General features: G+C 37.6%; 1 protein-coding gene across 14 annotated transcripts in view; it reads left to right on the forward strand.

The window, feature by feature from the left end:
• Nucleotides 1-24,628, forward strand: part of PTPRS (protein tyrosine phosphatase receptor type S) — a 216,383-nt gene that overhangs the window by 94,402 nt on the left and 97,353 nt on the right. For all 14 annotated transcript variants that reach the window (XM_072405081.1, XM_072405082.1, XM_072405084.1 and 11 more), the window contains 4 exons: nt 10,364-10,633; nt 11,848-12,429; nt 13,602-13,735; nt 19,135-19,279. In XM_072405081.1, coding sequence (XP_072261182.1) covers nt 10,364-10,633; nt 11,848-12,429; nt 13,602-13,735; nt 19,135-19,279 — 1,131 coding nt within the window. The remainder of the gene's footprint in view (nt 1-10,363; nt 10,634-11,847; nt 12,430-13,601; nt 13,736-19,134; nt 19,280-24,628) is intronic.

A 24,628-nucleotide genomic window follows, 5' to 3' on the forward strand; every position in this document is an offset into this window, starting at 1 on the left:
TTCCGTGTTTTGTAGCAAATCAGTTGAGAATGTTTAGTCAGAACGTGGGCATATTCAATTCAAAATATATACATGTATATAATATTTATCTGGTATATTACTCCAAATGTACTAATCATTTCTGACTCCTAAATTCTTATGATAAATACTGGCCATAGGCTTGAAAGTGTGTGTGGAAAGTGATTGTGTGTTTGATTGCCTTCCGTTGTCCGCTGCTAATATTGGTAGTTGATAGGGCTGAAGTTTGACACTGGAGATAAAGCTAATTTCAACTTAGCAGTGGACAAAAATTAATAATAAACACAAAATTTTCCAGCATTCACGGTTTACTTTTGGAGCACATTCTTAGACATATGATTTTCTTAGCCTTATATTTTTATATTTGATTATGACTTTTCACCTAAAACTAAACTAAAGACTGCTGAAAGAGGGAAGGCAGTAGAAAAGACTAGCACTTTATCTGATTTACCTATTCAATTGCCATTTAGGAATACATTTTCTCCTTGGTAAAACTCTTCTGCAAATCAGAACCTAAGGGTGCTGTGATCCCGGCAAAACCCCCATCTTCCTCCACAAACCTGATTCCGGGATTTTTCACTCCACAAAACAGCAGCTGTAGGAGCGGTATCCAAGATGGTGTCAGACCACTCCGATACACATGGAGGAAGCCAGGGCACTGCTGCATTCTGTGCATGTCCCCTTCTTAGCGCTGACTTCTCCAATGGAGTCCCTGCCACGGCTGCCATCCCTACAGCATCATAGGCTTCCTTGCATTAGAGGATTACCTTCGGACACCATGACACTTGTGGGACAGCTCCTCTGCGGGGAGTGAGTCCTTGCTGCCTGGGTCTGACTCTAATGCTGAGGACTCATTGGATGTCCCCTCCATTAAGGGGGACCAGCCTCCCCACTGCTGCTTGGACCCACACCACTGCCAGCACGCATTAAATTTTAATAGGACCAAACCTCCAATTCCAAAAACCGGCCACAGGATATGGAGTCCCCCACAGGGGCCTAAAGAAGCCATGACATCTCAACCTCAGGGTCTCATACCAGCCCAGTCACCATGGGGTCAAGTTTCCACCATGGGTACCCCCTCCCAGCACCCCCCCTCTTTACCGGAGGGGAAGGGGACCCCCAGCCTCAGTTACATGGTGGTTGGAGAGCGCGGGTGAAACAGGAAGATACAGGGGTGCTCCTATAGAGTCAGCTATATGGAGGGATTCTGTACAACAAATGAATGAAGGGCTTATATACAACAAAGGCCAAAAAATAAAGAAGATTCTGCCTATTAGTACAGGAAATTAATGAAGCATGCCAAAAGGAAATTAATATTCTTTGTACAGATTTTCGTGTTTTTGCAGACAGGAAAGAGTCGCTGGATACTGAGCTGCAAGCGGCTAAAGGCGTGATCACCCAACTTCAAGATCATGTGTTATTGCAAGCAGTGACAATCCAAGGACAATCGAGGGGAACGTAACAACATTAGAACGCAAGGCCTTCCAGCAGCCACCCAAGCTGCAGAAATACCCCCGGTGCTTTAAAACATTTTCAACAAAATTCCAAGACACTCGCATCAGGAACCAATCAAATTTGACAGAGCACATTGGGCCCCAGGACCTCCCTCAAGACCCAGGAATCTGATTTGTAGGATTTATTTTTATACATTTATTATTTTAATAAACAGGATTTATATAGCACCAGCATGTTACGCAACTCTGTACATTAAATAGGGGTTGCAAATGACAGACCAATACAGACAGTGACACAGGAGGAGGAGACGACCCTGCCCAGAAGAGCTTACAATCTAGGATGACATCATGAAAGCTTTAAAAGAGGACATTATAGAAGCTGCCCATAACATGGGATCAGTGGAATTTGATGGAACATAATTCCAATCATTCCCAGATTTGTCATGGATTACGGAATCTTCAACGTTTGCTTACTGTTCGGTGAGATAGTAATATTTAATATCACTGGGGATTTCCGTTTAGTCTCTCTGCACGCAAAGATGAAATATCAGCTATGCTGCCCTACCTGGAGAACTTTGCATGAATCTTGGCATTGTGTGCCCTAAAATTCAGGGGTGGGAACCCCTTCTAACTTGCGGTCTCTCCATTTCAGACTGGAAACTGGTACAGGGGAGGAAATGTTAGTACTGTTCCAGTCCATTGTCTGACCACACAGAAAGTCGTCAGTCACCTTTTTTTTTAGGGAAACGAAGAAAGGTGTTTTATTGCCTCTCCACTCCACTCCTCTGGAAGAAATGTATTCTGAGTAATGTGAGTGAGTAATGTAGAATTAATGTAAGCAGATCATTTTTGAGAATTTGGTTCAGGTGGCTGGAAACGGGGCTGAGCCCTTTTGGTTAAGCTGGCGATGGCTTGGAGTAACTGGTCTGTGTATACCCCTGCGGGGTTCTAGGAAACCGTCAACTAGGATACACTATAAAAGGGGCTCGGCCCTTCTCCTGGTCTCCATATGTGATTTATGGAATGTTTATTCAAAAGCGCAGGAAATTTGGAAGAGGTGGGTTAAATGTTTAGTTTTAATTCTATTCTTTATGTGTTGACTAAGTTAAAGAACTTAGTTATGATACAAAAGTGGTTCCTATTGTTCATATTGTGTTTTTTAGTTGCCTATTATTTTTATCTCTCTTGCTGCTGGTCTGTATGGGTTTTCCCATGCGGAAGGTTTATTTACTGTTTTATGCGGCTGCTACATACTAGCTGTGCCTTTGGTTGTGTGGGTTGGGGTGGGTATTTTTGGTTTAACCACTCCAATGGAGGGATGTGGGTTATGACCACACAGGGGTCCTCTTCCTCACTACACTTTGCCTGGCCACAGGGTGTATCAACCCTGGTGACTCCACCGACCTTGGTCAGCTTGTTATGGTATTGTTTTCTTTATTTTTGTTTTTTCTCTCTGTGTTTTCTTTTTCTCTTTTTTGCTTAGGCCTCTCTCACTGGGGACCAAATTAGTTGAGCAAAAAACCAATGTCACCTTTTTGGGTGGTTTTTGCGGAGTATGGTGCACGGTGGCTCAGGTTAGCAATCTTACATTTGTGCAGTGCTAGGTACCAGGTTCGAATCTCAGCCAGGGCACTAATAACTGCATTGAGTTTGCAGGCTCTCCCTGTGTTTGTTTGAGTTTCTTCTGGGTACTCCAGTTTCCTCCCACATTCCAAAAAAAAAATACAGTTAGGTTAATGGGTTTCCCCCAGAAAATTGACCTTAGACTGTGTTAAAGGCATATGAATAGGTAGGGACATTAGATTGTGAGCTCCTTTAAGGGACAGCTAGTGACATGACCATGGACTTTGTAAAGCACTGCATAATATGTTGGCCCTATATAAATACTGTGTATTAATAATAATAATTTATTGATGCAAGCCCTTTCCCTAATCCTACATGACACGGTTGGTTTCTAGCAGGTGGACATCATTTTTCTCCAAGAAACTCTTTTAGATAACACTGACACCTTTAACTTTGCAAGACACCACGATCCGCTGGCATAAATGGCCCCTACTAAATGTTAGAAATTGACGGGAGCGGCGATACTCATTAGGGCGGGATTGTCCCTTGTTCTCCATAAATCATTATTTGACCAGGAAGGCAGGTATATTATATTACAAGGTATGTTGGATGCAACAGAAGTTATACAGTGCAATGTATATGTACCCAGGGACCCCCAACAATCATTTCTAGACTCAGTGCTCACCTAATTGGCTTCATTTTCCCAGCTCTATGTTATTATGGCAGGTGATTTTAATCTCCTACATACTCCAGCGCAGGACCGCTTATTGGCGGACCCGTTTACACGTCCTCCTCCCACGGCCTTTCTTTCTGGACGCTTTTGTAAGCTAATGCATAACTACAGTCTGATTGATGTGTGGTGGCTCAACACATAATATATTATTATAATAGCATTATTTATTTGCCAAATTGTGGACCTTTAGGGCCACTGTGGTTTCAGATGTGTGTGTGATCCCTTGGTCACATCACACCCCTATTGGGGTGCAGTTGGGCTGTATATCCACCCACATATGTCATTGGTGGCTAAATAATTATTTTTTGAAATATGAACACACTAAACAAGCTATTCAAGTGGAGATATTTAATGGAAAATATGGGCTCAGTGTCTCAGATATCAACTTTGTGGAAAGCACATAAGGTGGTTACAGGGGGTCATTTCTTTAAGGAATCCTCCAGACTTAAGCAGAATAATGAAGCAGTGCAAGATCCATTGACCTGTACCCAGAAGGATCTTGAATAGGCTATACAGGTTTCCCCTTCGGTCTCCTCTCTTCGTAAAATTGTGAACATTAGGAACAAACTTAATGTAATGGATCTTGACCAAATTGAAAAAACCATGGTATACCTGTGCCGCATATTTTATGATAAGGGGAATAAGGCAGACACTTTACTGGCCTGGGAGCCTAGGAAAGGAGTAGCTTCAGTGGTCCCTCAGACTAAAAGAAACCAAACTGCCACCCTTCAGTGTGACCCTGAAGCTATTGCTCGGATATTTGGGGATTATTACTAAAGCTGCGTACACACGGCAAATTTTTCTCGCCCGATAATCGATATCGGCCAATTATCGGGCGAAAATCTGCCGTGTGTACAGTCGGTCGTCGTCCATCGTCCGACGACCGTCCTGGCGGATCCATGGACGATGGACGACGACCGATCCTAATGAAAGGGAAGGGGAGAGCGCGCAGCAGGGTGCCGCTCCGTCACTCTCCCCCTCCCCTCTCCATAGAGCATGAACGGTGCTGTATGTACAGCATCGTTCATGCATCGTGCAGTCTTTTCTCGTTGGAAAGGATCGTGAAAGATCCTTTCCAACGAGAAAAATTGCAGGTGTGTACGCAGCTTAAGATTTGTACTTAAGGGTAGACAAGTCCCAAAGGGATGGTGGTCAGACGCTACCATCCCGCATAGATGCATATCTAGCACGGTGTTCCCTTCCACCATAGGAAAAAAGAAGAAGAAGAAATTGTTGAGAAACATAATAGCCCGATCACTTCAGAGAAAATAGAAATAGCCATTAAATCCTTGACCTCCAACAAAGCTCCAGGCCCAGGCGGCCTTCCATATTTTCATTACAAGACATTTATGGCCTATTACTCCATTACCTTCTTTCCCTTTATAACTGTGCTGGAAGGTGAGTCCCTCCCGCAGTCTATAATCCATTCTTATATATCTGTATTCTAGAAAAAACACAGCAGATGCTACTAGCTTTACCATCCAATAGCCTTACTAAGCTCAGATCTAAAGATTTTCACAAGAATCCTGGCAACTAGACTGGGGAGGTATTTACCTTTGGTAGTACATAAGGATCAGGTGGGATTCATATCCTGTCGTCAGGTAGGAGTCAATATAAGAAGAACAACTGATAAAATCAATGCACTAAACAAAATGGAACAGGTCATGATACAGAGAAAGCTTTTGACCTACAACTGTGGTTAAGTTCCCCATTTTACCTCTCAATCCATTAGTAAATATAATAGTACCCATCAGGGATGCCCATTGAATCCTTTCCTGTTTGCACTTTGTATAGAACCACTAGCTCAGACTATCAGACAGCACCCAGATGTCACAGGGGTCAATATCTGTCCAGAATCTTTTAAAGTAGCTCTATACGCTGATGTTCTACTCACCCTGACCAACCTATTGATAACGCTTCCCTCCTTTTATTTACTATTGGATGACTATGGAGCTCTATCCAGTTATAGGATTAACCTATCGAATACAGAGGCCTTACTGATTAATCCTGATCTGGAGTTGATCTGTAGACTACAGTATAAATTCCCATATCACTGGAAAAAGGAAAGGTTTTAAGTATCTAGGTGTTCGTTTAGCACCTACATACTAGTCCCTCTATAAAGCCAATTATTCCCCAATATTTCAGGACATCAAGGTGTTACTGACTAAGTGGACTCCACTCTGCCTCCTATTTTTCGGGTGCATTGCCCTCATAAAAATGTCTTTTTTACCAAAATGCTCTATTTATTTGAAACGCTACCAGTAAAAATCCCACACGCAGTGCTTGGGCAAATACAGGCAAACGTTTTGAATTTTATATGGGGCTAAAAACAGCACGGTCTCTGCAAGTCAGTAATGTTTTCTTTGGAAACCAGAGGAGGCCTGGGAGTCCTGGATGTTCTTCAATATTTCTTGGCCTCAATTTTCCATCAGTTAGTCTATTGTACTCTACGTGCATACAATAGGTGGACGGAAATTGAGAAGTTATGGGTTGGCCCGGTACACCATAATTCCATGTTGTAAGTCTCCTCCCATTTCATCTATTAGGACAATTTACTAAACACATATGGCTACTCTGTAAAGATAAGTATCGTCTTACTTCTCCCAAATCTCTATTAACCTCGTTTTTACATAATCCTCAAATCCCAGAGAGCTTCTCCTGGCAGGTAATTTGGTGTAAAGCTCATAAGAGCTCAGTGTGTACTCTATATAGGGAAAATGCTTACAAAATTTGTATGCACTGGTACTACACTCTTGATAAGCTTCATGCTTTATACCCATCCAGTAGCAATCTATGCTGAAGATGTGGATGCCAGGTTGGCATAATTTTCCATATTTTATGGAAATGCCTGAAAGTAGTGCCCTAATGGACTGAGGTTAATGTGCTTCTCTCAAGAATAGCAGAAACCCCCATAGGATTTGACCCAGTAACCCATCTGCTAAACGTTTCCATAATGGGAGTCTCCACACAGAAAAAGGCCCTTTTGGCGCATGTACTTTTGGCAACTAGATGCCTTATAACAGTACACTGGAAATCAGCCTGCCTGTCTTCTATTTCTGAGCTGAGAACTTGCGTGGAGGATGTTCGGCTGATGGAAAACCTGTATGCTAGAATTTATAATAAACTAAATTTTAGGAGATACGGGCCTCCTGGGTCCAAGCAGTATCATTAGATGTTATATTATACTGACCGCCTGCATCCCCTTTTATTCTTGAATGTTAGCTTATTCATGTACGGTTTAAATTTGTGGTTGTTGTATTGTTTGATTCCCAATTGAGATTCCTGGGCCTCCTTTCTTTTCCCCTTTTTTCCTCTCTTCTATTTTTCTTTACCTTTTCTTTTTTTCTTCTTCTTTCTTCTTCTTCTCTATTCTTGTATATATTGTTGATTTGTCTATATGGCTATTACAAGATTATGGTGGATTTCACACAGGGCCACACATTTGGTGTATTTTATCCAAACAAGGTAGATAATACACAGATAGCATTTTCTGAGGGAGGGGTCAGACTATTAAACCTGTTAAGTGATGTATGTAACTGTTGAATCCACAGCCTGAAGCCGTACCTGAACTGTATTCACTTTGTTCTGTTCATGTTTGCTGTATAGTGGGAAGTTGGCTCATATTGAAATACCTGATGTTCTTTAATACTTTTTGTATGTATTTATATTTTCTTTATGTATATGTTGAAAACCTTTAATAAAAATGTACATTAAAAAAAGTTTCTTTATGCCAGTAGAGACCATTTAAACAATCTACAATGCAGAAATGATAGATGACTGCTAACTGATTGTTATGGGTAACAGTAAATTTTGATTTTTCATACATAAGGCCCTAGGAGTAAAGTTAAACTCCAGGTGGCTGTTTTACCTTCCAAAGAAGTATTGTTCCTGGCCATCCAGACCTGAGATTTGTTTTTACAGTTCTGCCATACTGTACAATTTAGCAGAGTAAGAGACCCGATTTTTTCTTGCAGTATTTTTCATCTTCCAGCCTGGAGTTTGACACTTAGGAAGCAGACTGGTTTCTAATTCTGCTTTGCTAATGATGAATAGTACGTATGGTAAAAATTAATTGATGGCTGAAATTACAGAATGTTTTCAATGAAATGGTTATAGAATTTATTTTTTTTTACAAACTGTAGACATGTGATTTAGGCGTATTAGAATGTAACAGTTCTTAATTAAGTTTTTTGACAGAATAAAGTTCATTTAAAGCAGGTAGGTAAGTAATTGTACTGTTTGCATATGCTCCCTTCCAATTTTTTAAGTGTTACACTATGATCACAGTGCTAATTACCTGTTCAGGCAACAGCCAAACAGTGAAGACAGGTAAGTGTACAAAGTGCATTGTGCAAAAAAATACTGTAAATGAGACTACATTTTAAAAAAAATAGTCTAGTTATGTACTAGTTTAAAATTTACCCCAAAACAGCGAGCCCTACCCCTTTAAAGTATTTTTAGGCATTGTTTTATGTTTTTTTTTTTTTTTATTTCTATTAGTTTTTTTTTTGCTGTGTTTGGTTGGGGAGAAATAATTTCTAGTCTTTTAACAATTGTGCAAGAGAGGATATCCTCTCACTGGTTTGTCTTTGGAACAAAAACAAGTGTACCTAATGGTCGAGTTTACTTTACTTTCTTATACTTAAGTTGTAAAAATTCGGATTTTCTCACACTTGTTATCCTGCTCTTAAAAACTGGGGTTTTAAGAATTTCTTGTCTATCAAAAACAAAAGAAAAATGGTTCAGCTTTCCATATACTTTAGTGTTTGAATTATAGATTGTGTTGAGCTGAATAGGTAATATTTATGCTCCGTGAGTGCTTTACATTCTTTTTTTACAAATATAGAATAGCAACATCTAAAGTACTGTCATTTTCAACTCCTCTTCAAACTCCGATATTTTATATTTGGATTCAGTTAATATTTTCAAACTCTCTTTTGATTGGGATCTTGTATTGTTTGGCTTTCTTGACAATACAGTGTATGCATAACATGCTGCTGTTTGTCTTCAATTGCGTTTGCTGACCAGATTATGTCAGCTTTTCTCTCATTTGTACTCTCTGCACTCAGGTATATGTTGGCCCCATCTGAAGACTTGCACCACTCTGTACTGCATACTCTACTACTCCTATACTTTGCATGCTTTTTTGTCTTTCTTTTCTTTTTTTTTTCTTTTTTTTTTTTTATACTTCACTTTTTTTTCATTGTATGTTGGGTGTGCCTGAGGATTTGGTGGGGCCTCTGTGACTCTGTGTTTTGGATTATGGAAGTACCAAAAAATTATTAGCTTTTCCTAGTATCCCTATTTTTGTTTGCAGTCATCATTATTAATATAGCCTATTTCTAATCATTGATTGATCTTACATTTTAACTTTCAAATTTTATAAAAATATGTATGGATTACATTTATTTTATAACACATTTTTAAACCAATGCTTTTTGTTTGTAACAAATAACATTTTATTTATGTAGTTGAAGCAAATTCATAGGCTAATCCAAAAAAAAATATTTTTATAAAATTAAAAAAATTATAACTAGGAACAGAGTCACAAAAAAGGGGCTTCCTCAACCCTTCAATCCATGTTCTAACTTGCGAGGTCTGAAAACTGCATCCACCTATCAGCAAGGGGGATGCACAGAACATGTCACTGTTACTGTCAAAGTTAATTCATCACTTTGTTTTATAATAAATAACCTCTTTTATTTTTCACAAAGGCTGTAGGACTACATGTATTGAAACACATTGTCACATATGCTATAGCTTAAAGCACTAAGTGGGTTCCCTGCCCCTAATTCCCTGATGCCTTTTTCTACATCCACTATTATTGCGGGCATTTGCTAGCTGCCCTTTTGTTATACTCCTTTGCATTTTCTGTCTTTCCCTCCCTTCCCTTTTTGTCGTTTCCTTTTTTTGTTTTTGTTTGTTTTTTTTTTGTTTATTTTTTTTTCCTTTTTTATAAAGTACCTTCTTTTGCATGATGATTGTGTTTCTGAAAGCTGCATTTATCGATGAAACCGTGTCAGATTCTAAAGAGGCTTTGTTAGGGTTTTTACACCCCAAAACCACAAAAATTTCATTAGAGTTTCTCATTTCTGCTGCTGGTATGTGGTATACCAAAATATGTTACCATTCTCATATATTATTACTATAAATGATTTGGCAGTTTTGTGAATATCAAAAGATATAGTATGAGCCAAGTCAAACTGACCTGAAATCTCTAGTCAAAACTTTATTTTGAAAAATATTTAAATAAAAAAATATTCATTGTTGATGGGGGATTTTAAAGTAATAGATATGGATACATTTGGTCACTTAGATACAGCTGTCAAACCCCATACCTGTTAATAAAGATGAGAAATTCCTAATAAATTTTTGTGTATTATATGTGCTGTGATGGGTGTACTCCTGATATATGGAACCCTTCTGGTATGAATAATGGCTTCATGTTTCTCTATTATCACTTTTTGTTTGTGTAGTAAGTTTTTATTTTTTTTTTTTACAGTGTTTACATATACCTATTTCTATTTTTATTTTATAATATGTGTTTTCTTTGATATTCAATCTTTTTATTTATTCTTGTTAATTTTATCTGCAGTTCGCCGCGTAGCTCCACGTTTCTCCATTTTGCCTATGAGCCATGAAATTATGCCCGGGGGTAATGTAAATATAACTTGTGTTGCGGTTGGTTCACCCATGCCATATGTGAAATGGATGATGGGCGCTGAAGATTTAACCCCAGAAGATGACATGCCTGTGGGGCGCAATGTTCTGGAGCTTACCAACGTCAAAGAGTCTGCTAACTACACTTGTGTTGCTATGTCAAGTCTTGGGGTTATTGAGTCTGTGGCTCAGATCACTGTTAAATGTGAGTATTGCTTTCTTTATTAAGCTGTGGACAGGTACTGTAAATGTGTGTATAAAATTTACAAAAATGTATTAAAAGTTAATTTATTCGTATTTCTGGATCCTGGCAGTTTCCCAAATCCAGATACAAAGGACAGGTTGCACATGACAAGTCTATATCAGCCTCAAAACTTTATTGGTGTAAGGTAAAACAAGGTGGTCACAGAACAGTGAAGCTTGGTCATAGAGTCTGAAATCCATCGTGTACTTGTTCTGTGCTCAGCTTGGTTGGTCCAATAAAGTTTTGAGCTTGACATAGATTCATGGCATGTGGTGTGGCCTGTCATCTTTGTAGATCCCCTGTGGTGACTGATAACACACATATTTTATGGTCATTTCGAGCAAAAAAAAGTGAGAGATTCTGTATATGGGCTTTTGACTTCTTCCTTACTTAAGCATAAGCTGTGCCCTTTCTGGTGCTTATTCCTTCCTCTGTCATTTAGCTTTAAATACCAGAACTTCACTACTACTTGAATAGTCACACCATTTGAAGCCATTTGTTCCAACTGTGTAATGATTATTTGTAAAACTGAGTGGACACCTGTAGGCTTTATTAAGATTTTTTAGATGTTAAAAGGTTTTGATTTTCCAATGAGTTTTATATGTCAATTTATTCAATTTAGTTGTTGCATGGGAACATTTACATAGGTCTAAGGAAGCCCTAAGGAAACTCTATCAAAATAACATTACATGCATGTTTACCATACTTTACGTTCAGGCAGATACCGCTGATTTTCCAACACTTCTAGTGTGAGAGCTTACTACTGCCCTCTTTCCACATTTATTCCTATTGGCCATTTGCTATGGCACCTCAGTGGCCAATAGGAAAGTCTAGGTCCAGGGCATAATTTTTTTACCTTTCAAAAATTTGATCTTTTTTTTTATTTTGATCTTTTTTTTAAAGACATGGACCCGGAAACAAACAATTCTAGAATAGATTATTCTCATATTACAAAAAATAACTTCTATATAGCTGCGAAGTCTTGTAGAAATAAAATGTATTAGTGCAAAGCTACATTAGCCTATTTTGCTGCACACATTTGATAAGAAATCCCTTTCAGTATTCTTAGAATTTTCTTTGAGCTTGATACACCTGTTTTGTTTTTTTTTTTTCATTTCTTTTTCAACCTAACAAATGCTTGCTCAACTTATTTCTTTTGTTTACCCACTTTTCAGCCCTTCCTAAAGCGCCTGGGACTCCTGTGGTTACAGAGACCACAGCTACAAGTATAACAATCACATGGGACTCTGGCAATCCTGATCCTGTGTCCTACTATGTTATAGAATACAAGTCTAAAACACAGGATGGGCCATATCAAATCAAGGAGGATATCACAACTACAAGATACAGCATTGGTGGACTCAGTCCTAACTCTGAATATGAAATATGGGTATCAGCAGTTAACTCTATTGGCCAAGGACCCCCTAGTGAACCTGTAGTGACACGCACTGGAGAGCAGGCTCCTGCTAGTGCCCCTCGAAATGTACAGGCTCGAATGCTTACCTCTACTACAATGATAATTCAGTGGGAAGAACCTGTGGAACCAAATGGACAAATAAGAGGATATCGTGTTTACTATACTATGGAACCTGACCAACCAGTCAGCAACTGGTTAAAATATAATGTGGATCATACCCTTTTAACCACTATAGGAAATTTACTGGAACATGAAACCTATACTGTCAGAGTCTTGGCTTTTACATCTGTAGGTGATGGTCCACTCTCTGATCCCATTCAAGTGAAAACTCAACAAGGTGGTAAGTGGCTTTTTCTGAATACCAGTAACAGTATACTTTATTTAAAGGTAAACTCTGGAAGTTGCAAAATAAATTTTTATTTTTGTTTTCTTTCACGTTTTAACACATACTTATGTTAGCTGTATATTGTAAAGGATCAGATACAAATAGCAAGTATCCCCCAAATGGGATTTCATAGTGTTTTAATGCTTTGCATTTTTCTTTGATACATTTTATTCTGAAATTAATGAAAATGCATCCAAATGTATGTCAGTGTGAGTGTATATTATGGCACACAGCAGCCCGCATCAATAAGTATGGTTATCTCTTCTGTGAAAAACAAACTTACCTGCCTGATTGCTATCTTCTTTAAAAAAAAAAAAAAAAAGGAGATGGCTGGGATCTGCCCCTGGGGGTGATGGGACTAAATGCACCCCTGTGCATGAGTGGAAGTTATGCCATCTCTGCCCAGCAAATCAAGATCAGAAAAATATCAGCCAAAGATCAGAAGCTGGACTGAATTGGGGACGGGTGTATGTTCATAAAATTGTGAACAGGCACAAAAAGTTATTTTGTTGTGGAAGGGACATTGCCTGTCCCTTCTGCAATAAAGGAACTTCTGAGCTCTTTTGAAAATCATTTTTATGTGCATTTGACCTGTAGTTTACCTCCTCTAAACCTGCTTTAAGTGGGTTTTCCAATTATATATATTTGTACAAGAAAGGAAACTCAATTAAAGCAAACAAAAGTCCATCAGCACTGGTCCTAGGGGAATCCCTGGAAGTGATTCTTTATGCATTGATTTCTAGATTAGTGTGTTTTAGCAAATACTGCTAGCTACAATGCAAAATGTTTTATTATCAGTCAGAAGCAATGAATTGCAATGTATTTTTCATACTGCACTTTTAAAATGTGAGCATGCTTACTAATATTTAGACAATATTACTTCTGTGCATCTCCAACATGACAATTTTTTTCCGCTCTGGGAAGAGTGATGAGTGAAGAGTTAGGATCTAAATGTTTTTTTCTGTTGGAAAAATTTGCACTCTGTTCTTGCAACATTATCAGCAGTACATAACGTTAAAGGAGACACCCAACACAGCCATAAAAACTAAAAGACTAAAATGGGTAAATCACAAAATGATTTGATTGTGTGTTTTTTTGTTTTGTTTTTTTCAATTAATACTATGTAGTCCCTGGACAGCCAATGAATTTCAGAGCTGAAGCCAAATCAGAAACCAGCATTAGTCTCACCTGGAGTCCTCCACGCCAGGACAGTATTGTGAAGTATGAAGTCATTTATAAAGAAGGAGAGAAAGGGCCCGAGGTAGGTAGAGAATGCATAAAAAAACTCTTGCATAGAGCATGGCTCTAGGTATAACAAGTGCTGAATTTAGAAAAAGTGCATGGTGTACAATAGATATATATGATAAGCTATTAATTAGAGATGATAAAAATGTCACATTATCACTAAATTGGAATAATTAGTATTGACAAAAAGTGCTCAAGTGGACCTAGCGTCAGTATATTTTTTCACATTAAGTATATTGAAAGCATATCTTGAGGTATCAAAGTAATGTGTAAATGTTATACTTGTTTTTATGTACTCCCTATTTTAGAGATCCTAGTACTTCCCTTGGCAATGTTTTTTTTTAACAAGTAGTTAATATTAAAAAAAATATCCACACTTATTTAATAACTACATTATTTAAAAATGTTAATAAAAACATACTATTCAACAGTCTCTTACAGAACATTACATTTTACCATGGGATCTTTAAAAATTACAACTAAGCTAAAAATGTATTAGTTTACAAAGAATTTAACAAAATTTTGTGGGCCTTGGGAGCAAAAACTAGATAATTATATTTGGGGGTAAAAAAATGAACCTATCCTGTGTGAAAGTTTTCTTACCGTTTTTGCGAGTAGCTGTGCACTAAGCACTTTACTAAAATGACAAATTGAATAGTCTTCTCACCTCATTGAGCAGCATTTACATGCCACCAACAGCAAAGGGTGGTTCGTGGCTTTACTCCAAACAGATTAACTGAAAATGCTCTATTACATAGCATACTGATATTCCTGCCTAATTTGGTCAATCATGACCTTTATTATATGTAAATTTATTTTCTCTTTAATACATTCTTCACTTTAACAGAGTGGAAATGCGGGAAAACAAGAAACATACTGCAAAAAAGAGGAAAGCCCCCAAATTTTTAACACAGAAAACAATGTTTTCTAACTTTAAGTTTTAGGCTTAAAAGCAGTTTTTGCAGTTTAAAAACGCTTGTAAAAAACAGGTAACATTGCACCAAATAGGTCAGTTCATTAATGAAAAAGAAGAGTGTATAGCCACCCACCCCAAAGGTTGGCAAGAGCCTCTTCCCCACAACCTGACCAGTGTTGTGGGGTCTATAGAAGAGGGGCTGATTTGGAAATATGGAAGTCCTCATTATTTAGGGCTCCCCCAGATGTCTGCCCGCACACCCTGGGGAATGGGTACAGGTGAACCCCTTACCCATTCCATAAAAAGGTTAAATAAGTCCATAGTAATAATGACACTACTTTATTATTCTTGTTTTAACCAGAACTTTTGTTTTTTGACAATAACTTTGCAGGGTCCAGTGAGTCTCAGAGATCTGGCTATGTTCCATGACGGACCCATATATTTATTTTTTCTTACTGCAGGGCTGAACGTAGCCTTACTGCTGCCTCCCAGAGGATGCTAACATTTGTAGGTCAACCCAGGTTAACACCACCTACTACCAGCATGCCCTAATTTTTTGGCTTGAATTTTTACAGGAGGATGAACGTCTTGTTGGCCAGCTTTTTTATTAATTTTTGCAGTTATTTGGGCAACCATAATTTAGACGTAAGAACATTGCACCGCTGGACACCTAAATTGCTCTTAAGTACTGGGATAGTACTGGGACAGTGTTTAGACCTGGCTTGATCATGAAGCATTTTTCAGGTCCAGAGCCACTAACACTGCCTTTGAGATCATTTGGGACCTTTTGCTGTTCCTCTGCCCTCCTCATATTCCAGAAGGAGTAAAGCTGAGGGATTTAGCACCATTGTCATCCCCTAGGTGTAGTATTTCAACAACACCTTATTGCTTTAGCCATTTAGCATTAAGAAAGCCACACTGCTCTTACCCTGCAAAACCACAAACAACTCTATTATTAGGCCCATTTCTATTGGCCACCTACTGTCATACAATCATCTCTAGCCATTTGACTCATCTGCTGCCAACTGGCAAAGGTTGTTGAGAGTATAAAAGGCCTTGGCTTGCACCCTGAACTTTGCTTCTCTACCTGAATGCAGTCACAATATGTCTGCTCCATGACACCGAAGGGGAATTTCTGCTGTCACCCTGGCTCACACTCTCCTGATGGTTACAACACTAGCATTCCATTTCTTTCTGAGGGTTATGACACTGTGGGAAAATCTTCAGACACTGCTGTAGCTTTAAATGTAATTGAGTCACTGGCTTGGCTTGCTGAGGCTTTTTACATGACCCAACAAAGCCCAATGGGGTGTTTAGCTTTGTTTTATGCAGACCCCAAAGTTTCTAATCATTGGTCAATTTCTTCTTCCAGCAGATTCTGTTTTAAATCTCCCATTGGTCATAGTGACATTGGATTTCTTTTTATTGTAATTGTGAGATATAGACTATTGCAATTTAGATTGAGTACCTTTTCAGAAATCTCCCAGAACGTTCTCTCATTGTCCTTTGGAATTATCAAATCTTAAGACCAAACAGCTTATTGTTGATGTTTTTTTTGGGACTTCTCATCTGATTTATTATATGGCTTTTGTGTTCAATGTGCATGTTTAAAATTCAATGGCTATGGCACTGATCTCTGGATCTTGTCCCATTTAGGCTTTTAGGGTCAGCTCTGAAATAATTTTGCCACTGGCAGGCTGGGTACACCACATCCTCAGTGGAAGATAATTAAGAGAATCCAGAGAATTCCTAATATTTACTCTCCTTACGTTATTCTCCTACACATGACACATGAATCATCACCACAAGGGGCAAGGTCACCCATCCTCTTTGGGGGTTCCAAGGTGGTTTATTCAATCCAACACACTGGTGGAGAAACTGTGATGGATTTGGGTTGGTTCTGATACTTGTTTCTCTGTGTTATTACACCTTTTGGGTGCAGAATATGTTGTTGTAGGGTTAAACCTATCTTGTGTCTTCTCTCCCTAGATCTTTTTGGTTCTGTGGATGGGATTTTTGCAAATGGCCTTTTAAAAAAATTCTATCCCACAGGTTTCTAAGAGTAACTGAAAACTAGTGGATTTTCTCTAGTTATATTTCTTTTCATATAGACAGTTGTATCCATCCTGTGTAATCACAGGCCCATAATCCGCTTTCTTCTGTTGTGGATCAAGTCAGTGGTTCCTGTGGTTGGTGATAATTACTTTAAAACATGCAACTCCTTACTATTCTGGGAAAGTTTTGCATTAAAATTTGTCGTAACTATAGGACGGATACACCCTAAAGTCTCAGATGGTGCCCAGGTTAGAGGCTGAAATTGTAAATGCAGCATTGTTGGATTCCCCTCCAGGAATGTTACTCTTTGAGTATTACTCTTTTTCCCTAACAGATGCTGGTATTTCCTTGGTGTTTCACTTTTCGTCCTGCTCTAATGTGCGTCACAGGTACTCTACTGATTGTAATATATTGGAGAAGGAGGTTTCTCCTCCTGTTTTGATTATACACGGTTTGGTTCAGTCTAATCAGAGTGGTGTTTGTGATCCTTTGTTACTGATTACTACAAGATCAATTCATGTTCGCCTGGTTCTTCCTCAGGATGATTTGGGGATTTCCTTTCCGCAGCTGGGCATTGATGAAAGCTTGAACTTTGTGGAATATGATTCCCAGGCCTTATAGTATTCTTCAATGTGCTATTCTTCTTGTCCTGTTCTTAATTGGAGTTTTAAACCTCCCTTGTTTGTGGAGACCTCTGCTTCCCCCTTTTTGGTCTCGGGCAAGTCTCAGGATCAGTGGGGTCTCTAATTTCTAATTTTAGGAAACTAGGGTTTGGACAACCAGACTTGCTGCTGTCCATTTGTTGTAAGTTCTCACTTTACCTATATGGTAAATTAGTTTTAGCCTTTCACTCTTAATGCTTTTTCAGTGACAAAATCATGTTGAGAGGAATATTGTGGACTTTCATGCTTTTTACTCTATGATGCCCAAGAATCTGCCTTTATACAACAGTGTGTTGATCTATCCTTATCCCTGTCTTGGATATTACATGGTTCTGTTGACAGTCCTACAGACAGTTCTTGGGTGTATGGAAGGTGTTGCTTTGCAACACCAAACATTTGTACCACATACACTAAGTGCCCATTATGGCAAAACCCTGAGCTCCGCCAATGGATTGATTTCCACTTTAAAGGATCTAAACAAAACATTCTACATTTTTGGATTGTGTTTCTCTGTAAACACAAGTACAGGTGCTGATGACAACGATTCATGTTTTATTTATGTCTGGTCTGCATGAGCATATTTTTATGAAAATTATTAAAGACTAGGGTACTTGCTTACTTGACATGCAAATATTTTAACCTTCATAGAAACCACCTCAAAGCTCTTTTTTCCCCTCCCACCCAAGCTATACGAGGACGCAGCATGATAAATTGAAATGGGAAGGATATACTTTTTGTGAACAATCTAGCTAAACACAACCATATATTGCAGCAATCTAATAACTAGGAAAATATTTTGTTTTGTTTTTTTTTCATTCATGATTAATATCTTTGTACACTTCTGTGCATGGTCTTATGTGTGATCATGGCTAAGCTTCTGCCAATACTTTTTACTTTAAACTTTGTTTTTCTAATTTTTTTTGTATCAAGTTTTTTTTCTGCTTTATTTAGGTGGGTGGCAATACTGTTGCCAATGCAAAATTATAATCAAGGCTGGCAGGTATTTTTTCAGTATTGCAACACTTTAAAAACAACAAACTGCACACACAAATAGATGGTTATCATTGGGAGCCTGTCATCCAGAAATAATCTATACAGTGAACTAGATTTACTGACACTTTAGTAAGTAGACTTGCCAGTTATGTATGGTTATTCTAATGTTGGCAGTGTGCTTTTTCTTTAAAAAATAAAATTCACTTGACCTGTTTGGAGTTCTGCCATTTTTTTTAAATTGTTTTTTTATTCAGATTTTTCAAACATAAAGGACATATACAAACAACATTGAGCTATGAAAAAGAAAACACAGGTAAAAAAAAAAAGTAAACATCCTGTACAGTGGTATCAAGTCCGTGCTCAAAGCAAGCAAATCACCTGAGGAAAGCTAAGCAATAAATACATTTGTAAATTCTGAGGATGAATCACCAACTGGGCTAGAGTAGGACCTGAGAGTATAACTAGCAACAGGAAAGTCAAGGGAGCATATAAAAAAGACAAAACGTTGAAAAAAAGAGAGGGGGTTCAGCCATATTTTAAACTGTAGATGCTTCACTAAAAGTATGCAAACAAATTGTGGATGGTGAATTCAGTCCACACACTTTGTATGCATATGCAGTCATGCTGTTGATTTAAAAATGTACTTTTGACTCCTTTTAAATACTTTGCATTGTTTTAAAAGAAGAAACATTATTAAAAAAATAGTTATTGTTTAGTCAGTGAAAAATGTTACCTCCTATTTAGTTTACGAGAAAGAACTTTAATCAACTAATAATATATTTTTCACAGATCAAAAAAGCCTTTGACCCAACAACATCATATTTAGTGGAAGGTTTAAAGCCAAATACAGAATATATTTTTCGCCTAGCAGCTAGGTCTCTGCAAGGCCAGGGTGCTTGGACGTCAGATGTTAAAGAGAGAACAATGCAATCTAGTAAGTATATTATATCATTTTTATTCTTTTTATATCAGCAGGAACTTTGTGTACTAGAACTGTGTTCATTGCAATTCAAAAATGCATTATTAATCGCACTGCTAACACTCTAATCCCTGTAACTGCATTTGCAGTTATTTGTCATTGGTGTATTTTTTTCATCTTTTTTAATGCATTAAATGTATCTACTATGCAGGTATATAACTACAACCGATTATATTTGTTCATACTGATTTTGTTTTTAAAGTGTTTACAGTAACTTTTAGTTAACAAACAAGACTATCACAGCATTGCATATTAGACATTCACAGGTCCAGGTCATAAAGCTGTTAACTGTAAAAACCTAATGATTTTGACCTAATGACCTTTATTGTGTTTTCAATTGAAATGTTATATTGTTTAGTTTAAAATGGTTAATATGGTTATAATGCTTAAATCCCCTCAATTATAACATCGAAATTTGATTTTACACACCAGTATGAAATTCTCTATTTTCACTGAAGTGTATATGTACATATTGTTCCCAGTATGCTACTAACAGATACAGTGAAAATGAAGAAGAGCTAAACATATATGCTTACAGCTGGTGACATTTAACAGCATCTAACTGGCAAAGTAAATACACCTCTGTGACATAACCAACACCACTCCCCTTACACTCAAGCATTGAGGAGAGATAGAATGCCACACTATTGTGTGAAAGCAAGTCTCCAAATTCAAATATCATTTGAATCCTTCTGACTGAAAGTACATGGTGTTTAAATTTATTTAGCAATGAATGAGATAAAATCCCTGATTAACCTACATATGTGATGTGACTGTTGGGGTCAGCCAGTTGTTCTGATTTTATGACTTTAGTTTCAAAGCACTTTGTTAATAGCAGACGCTTTTAAGGGAAGATGTATGTGCTTGCACCATATTCTGGTGTCTTAGGGGTTTTGAATATTAAAATATAAATAGACTGGCCATTTCTTACATTGGGAAAAGGTAGAGAATGCCTTCATGGGTTAAGGGTCTTTGGTGTCCAGGAACCAGACAAAAGTTAGCAGTTTTCAGGTAGAGGATCAAGACTTTAAGTGGTAAAAGTGTCCTAAATTAGTGCAGAATTGTAGCTATAGATAAAAAGGCAAATGTCAGGCAGACATGTGCCCATGTGAGACAAAAAAGCAGGAGGAATTGATTGCCATAGAAAAGGCAGATGTTCACTCTTTCAAGATCCTTTCCAACGACTAGCACTGCACAATGCATGAACGAGTGCTGTACATACAGTACTGTTCTGCTCTATTCAGAGGAGAGGGGGATAGCGATGGAGCGGCACCCTGCCCCTTCATTTGCATTAAGATCGTTAGTCGTCCATCGTCTGTGGATCTGCCAGGATGGTCGTTCCGACAATGGAAGACTGGCGCTGTACACACGCCAGATTCTCACTCGATATCGAACCTGAGCCGATTATCGGGCGAGAAGCGTTGTACTTGTGTACGTAGCTTTAAAGTCAGCAAAGATAAGGAAACATATAGAGCCAAAATGGAGAAGTGTTAAGTGAAAAACTAAGTACAACCCATGATTCAATAGCCTGTAAAACCACTTTTAGCAGCAGTAATTGTAAGCTCCTAGATTGTAAGATCCTCAAGGCAGGGTCCTCTTCTCCTCCTGTGTCACTGTTTAACTGTCTGTCATTTGCTACCCCTATTTAATGTACAGCGCTACGTAATATGTTGGCGCTATATAAATCCTGTTTATTAATAATAATAATGTGAAATAGACCTTTTCTTTGTGTTTTTACCAGTCTCATACATCATTTGGAAGAAATGTAACCTTTTCTTTGATTTAATTCATTGAGGTTTGTTCATTGAGTGCTTGGTCTCAATATCCTGTTGCATAATCTAATTTCAGCCAAGCTTCAGCTGTCATACAGGTGGCCTTGCATTTGACTCTTTGAGAATACTTTGGTATACAATGTGGAATGATAGACCTCAGATTGTTTGGAAATGGCTATATAACTCATTCTAGATTAATGGGCAACAACAATTGCTTATTTAAAGTCATTACTGATTATTATTCCTTGGTGTTGTGTTAACACACCTAAATATCCTCTGAGACCAGCAACGTTTTTGCTTTTTTTTTAAAGGTAGTCACACTTGCTGATGATTAATTAAGTGTATATTGTTAGCCTCAACTGGCTGCTACATACTCTCCTAATTTCTTTGAAAGTGATCAGGGTGTACTTAATTTTTTACACACAGCTTTTGCATTTTGAATTAGTGTTTTTTAAATAATTGCATAGTGTAGTACATGTTGTTCATCTGGCAATTAATTCTTCAGTTTGGTATACCATCATATGGAGGGAAATGTTAACTTTTCCAAAAGCCTAAATCTGTGAATATATTCAGTTTGCCAATAATATATATCTCTTACAAATACTTAACATTTTTCTGCAGATCAATATAGTAACACAGTACCACAATAATACTGCTTACTTAAAAAGATTTTACATGCATGTCAGGTTGTCTTTGTTGTCCAGTGTGAATGTTCTGTCACTTGGAGGAAAACATAGACTCCATAAAGTATTGAATATGTGAGTGGTCTGTGCTAGAAGTTATTGACTTTCATCTGTGATGTTATTTAGGCCCTCACATTTGCATACTGGTGATTGTTGAGATGCAGCTAAATGCCCCATAGGTCTGGTATAGCAGCAGTAAGCATAGTCTACAAATCAGTCTACAATCTGTAAACAGGGCTAAAAGTTTTCAGGCAGTATTAGTAGACAGATATATGTTGAAGTAAGCAGAAGTAATGTTCAAATCATTACAAAACCTAAAGTTTGGGGTAGCGGCAGACCAATTTTACAAAAAAAAAAAAAAGATAGTTGTGAGTTGTGAAAAATCTGGATGACTTATAAGTAATGTGTGAGTCTGAGCTACAGTGATCTCAGTCTGAAGCAAATATCAGCACCTAAGGACAGTGTATAGCTGCAGCCATACTAGAGGGATGCTGGCAAATAGACAATTGTCCATAGACAAAAGCACCAAGAGCTATGATTGGCAATCTACCATGGTGAAAGCTGATCTCTAGGAACAAAAACATTACTATATACTTCAGTAGCCACAAAGGATAAAAATCGTTTGTGTGCACAAAATGCCTTTACAATCCCTGGTAATCCCTTGCAAAATGTCTCCATCACTGTGCTACACTGCGCAGTGCTGTGAAATAGACAGACCAGGTCCAATAACGCAAGCCCCTGAAAGAAAAACATTCACACTAGATTACTTTATACTGTTACCATATTGTTTACTGATATTTTATACTATACACATATCCACCATTGTCATATGGTTAGAAAAAAACAGGGATCCTATTTAGGACCAATAAAAACACACTTTAATAATTTACAATAAAACTACACATATCAAACAACTAACAGATTCTAATACTATAACCACATCCTATTATGTTGTTACAAACTTGTACAGGTAGTCCCCAGGTTACATACGAGATAAGGACTATAGGTTTGTTCTCAAGTTGAATTTGTATGTAAGTTGGAACAGATACATTATTTTAATAAATGCAATTGGGACAGATGTTTGTCTCAACATATTAGGCAGCGTGGTGTCAGTTACTGTATAAATCCTCACTGTGATTTAATCACAAACTAAGAAAAAAAAACTTTATGGAGGCTAGATTCATTAACTTCTGGAGCAAGCTGTGCTTTGATATGCAAAAAGAAATAACAAACAAGAATTTGTCTTGGTCATTAAAGAGTTACAAGATGTTGCAGAACAGCAAAAGACAACTGCCCCCTCCCCCCTATCAAGCCTCCGTCCTGCACAAGAACAAGCAGGGAAGCCCCATTTGTATCTACCGGTAGGAGTTGGATGTTGGATACTGATATACTTGCTTCTATGTCCTCTTTAACAAGCAGTAAAAGTAACTGTGAAACGTGTCGAAGGTTGGCAAAAAAAAAAAGCTACAACTTGTTTTGAAGCTGAAAAGTATTCAGAGTTGTATGCTGAGTATAGCTTTCTATTGAAAAGCAATGTACATGTTTGTAACAACATAATAGGATGTTGTTATAGCATTGCAATCTGTTAGTTATTTGATATGTGTAGTTTTATTGTAAATTGTTCATAAATTATGTTTGAATTGGTCCTAAATAAGACCACATATCCAATGGTGGATATGTGCATCACCCACCACCCAGAGCAAATTATAAATTTATTATGTTAATATAGTCTTATTTGTACATATGTAAGTGTGTATAAATTGATTTTCCCTTTCCGCTTTTCATGTTAAAGCTGGATTTTCAAGACCAAAACATACATTTATTCTATATGTGATGATGCAATATAATTGGTTATGGTCTCTCACTCAAATCAATAATTTGTATTATTTTTATCTGCAACTTTGTTTCATGTCTGTTTAAAAGTTTCTTTCTTTCAGCACGAGTTAACAGGGCTGCCACGTTTTTTGAAAGCCAGTACTGATAGCTTTATTTTGACCAAAACAGTAGAACTCATCAGCTTGCTGGCACAATGTTAGCTAAATACTGATTTTAAAGAATATAGTTAAAGCAATAGCCTCTTAGTGTATAAACCTGTTGTTTTAGTTTAATGGATTTATTCTAACAGTTTCCATGGGAGCAGATTTCCCATTTATTACAATGAAATAAAGCTTTTCAAAGATTTTTTTGCCTTTATAATAATTCTTCACTGCATGAGCTGTGGCAGCGAGTCTGTATGTCCTGTCTTTTCCATCTCAATAAATCACTTACATTACTGTTGTGCTATCAGGGATACAACTTTAATTCTGAGGAACATTTTATTTCTAAATACCAAGTGATCATAGATCATCATTGTTTATTATTAGCATTTTCACTTGCATAACCTTACATGCTATACAAGAATTTTATGGTTCTTCCTTGAGTGTTTAAAGCATTAACCTAATTTTATATTAAAGGTAACTGTAAATGAATGCGCCTAGTGTACCCACACTCTGCTTCAGGTCCCTAGAACTCATACTTCATTGGTAAAGAGATTTCTATGTAACACAAAATTTTGTGTGTTATTTTGAAGTAGTTTTATGTTTTCCAAGGTATGACGAAATTTCTTATTGAATGACATCTGAATTTTGTACATTTTCCTTGTTATATAGCTCTTGGCTGAAAAATTCTGGTGTGGCTTGGTGCAGACCACAATGTGTCTTTTTTATTATTTCAATTTACCTCACTTTTTCTGATTTTTTTATTCTCAGCTTTTATGTTGTGAGGGAAGCCTGCACAGTCCATTGTCCATTGTCTGTATTGTTTACCATCTTCTTGTTTCCTGCACTGGGGCTTTGCTTTACATGCATGGG

The sequence above is a fragment of the Pyxicephalus adspersus genome, chromosome 3, assembly GCF_032062135.1.
Source record: "Pyxicephalus adspersus chromosome 3, UCB_Pads_2.0, whole genome shotgun sequence".
NCBI lineage: Eukaryota > Metazoa > Chordata > Amphibia > Anura > Pyxicephalidae > Pyxicephalus > Pyxicephalus adspersus.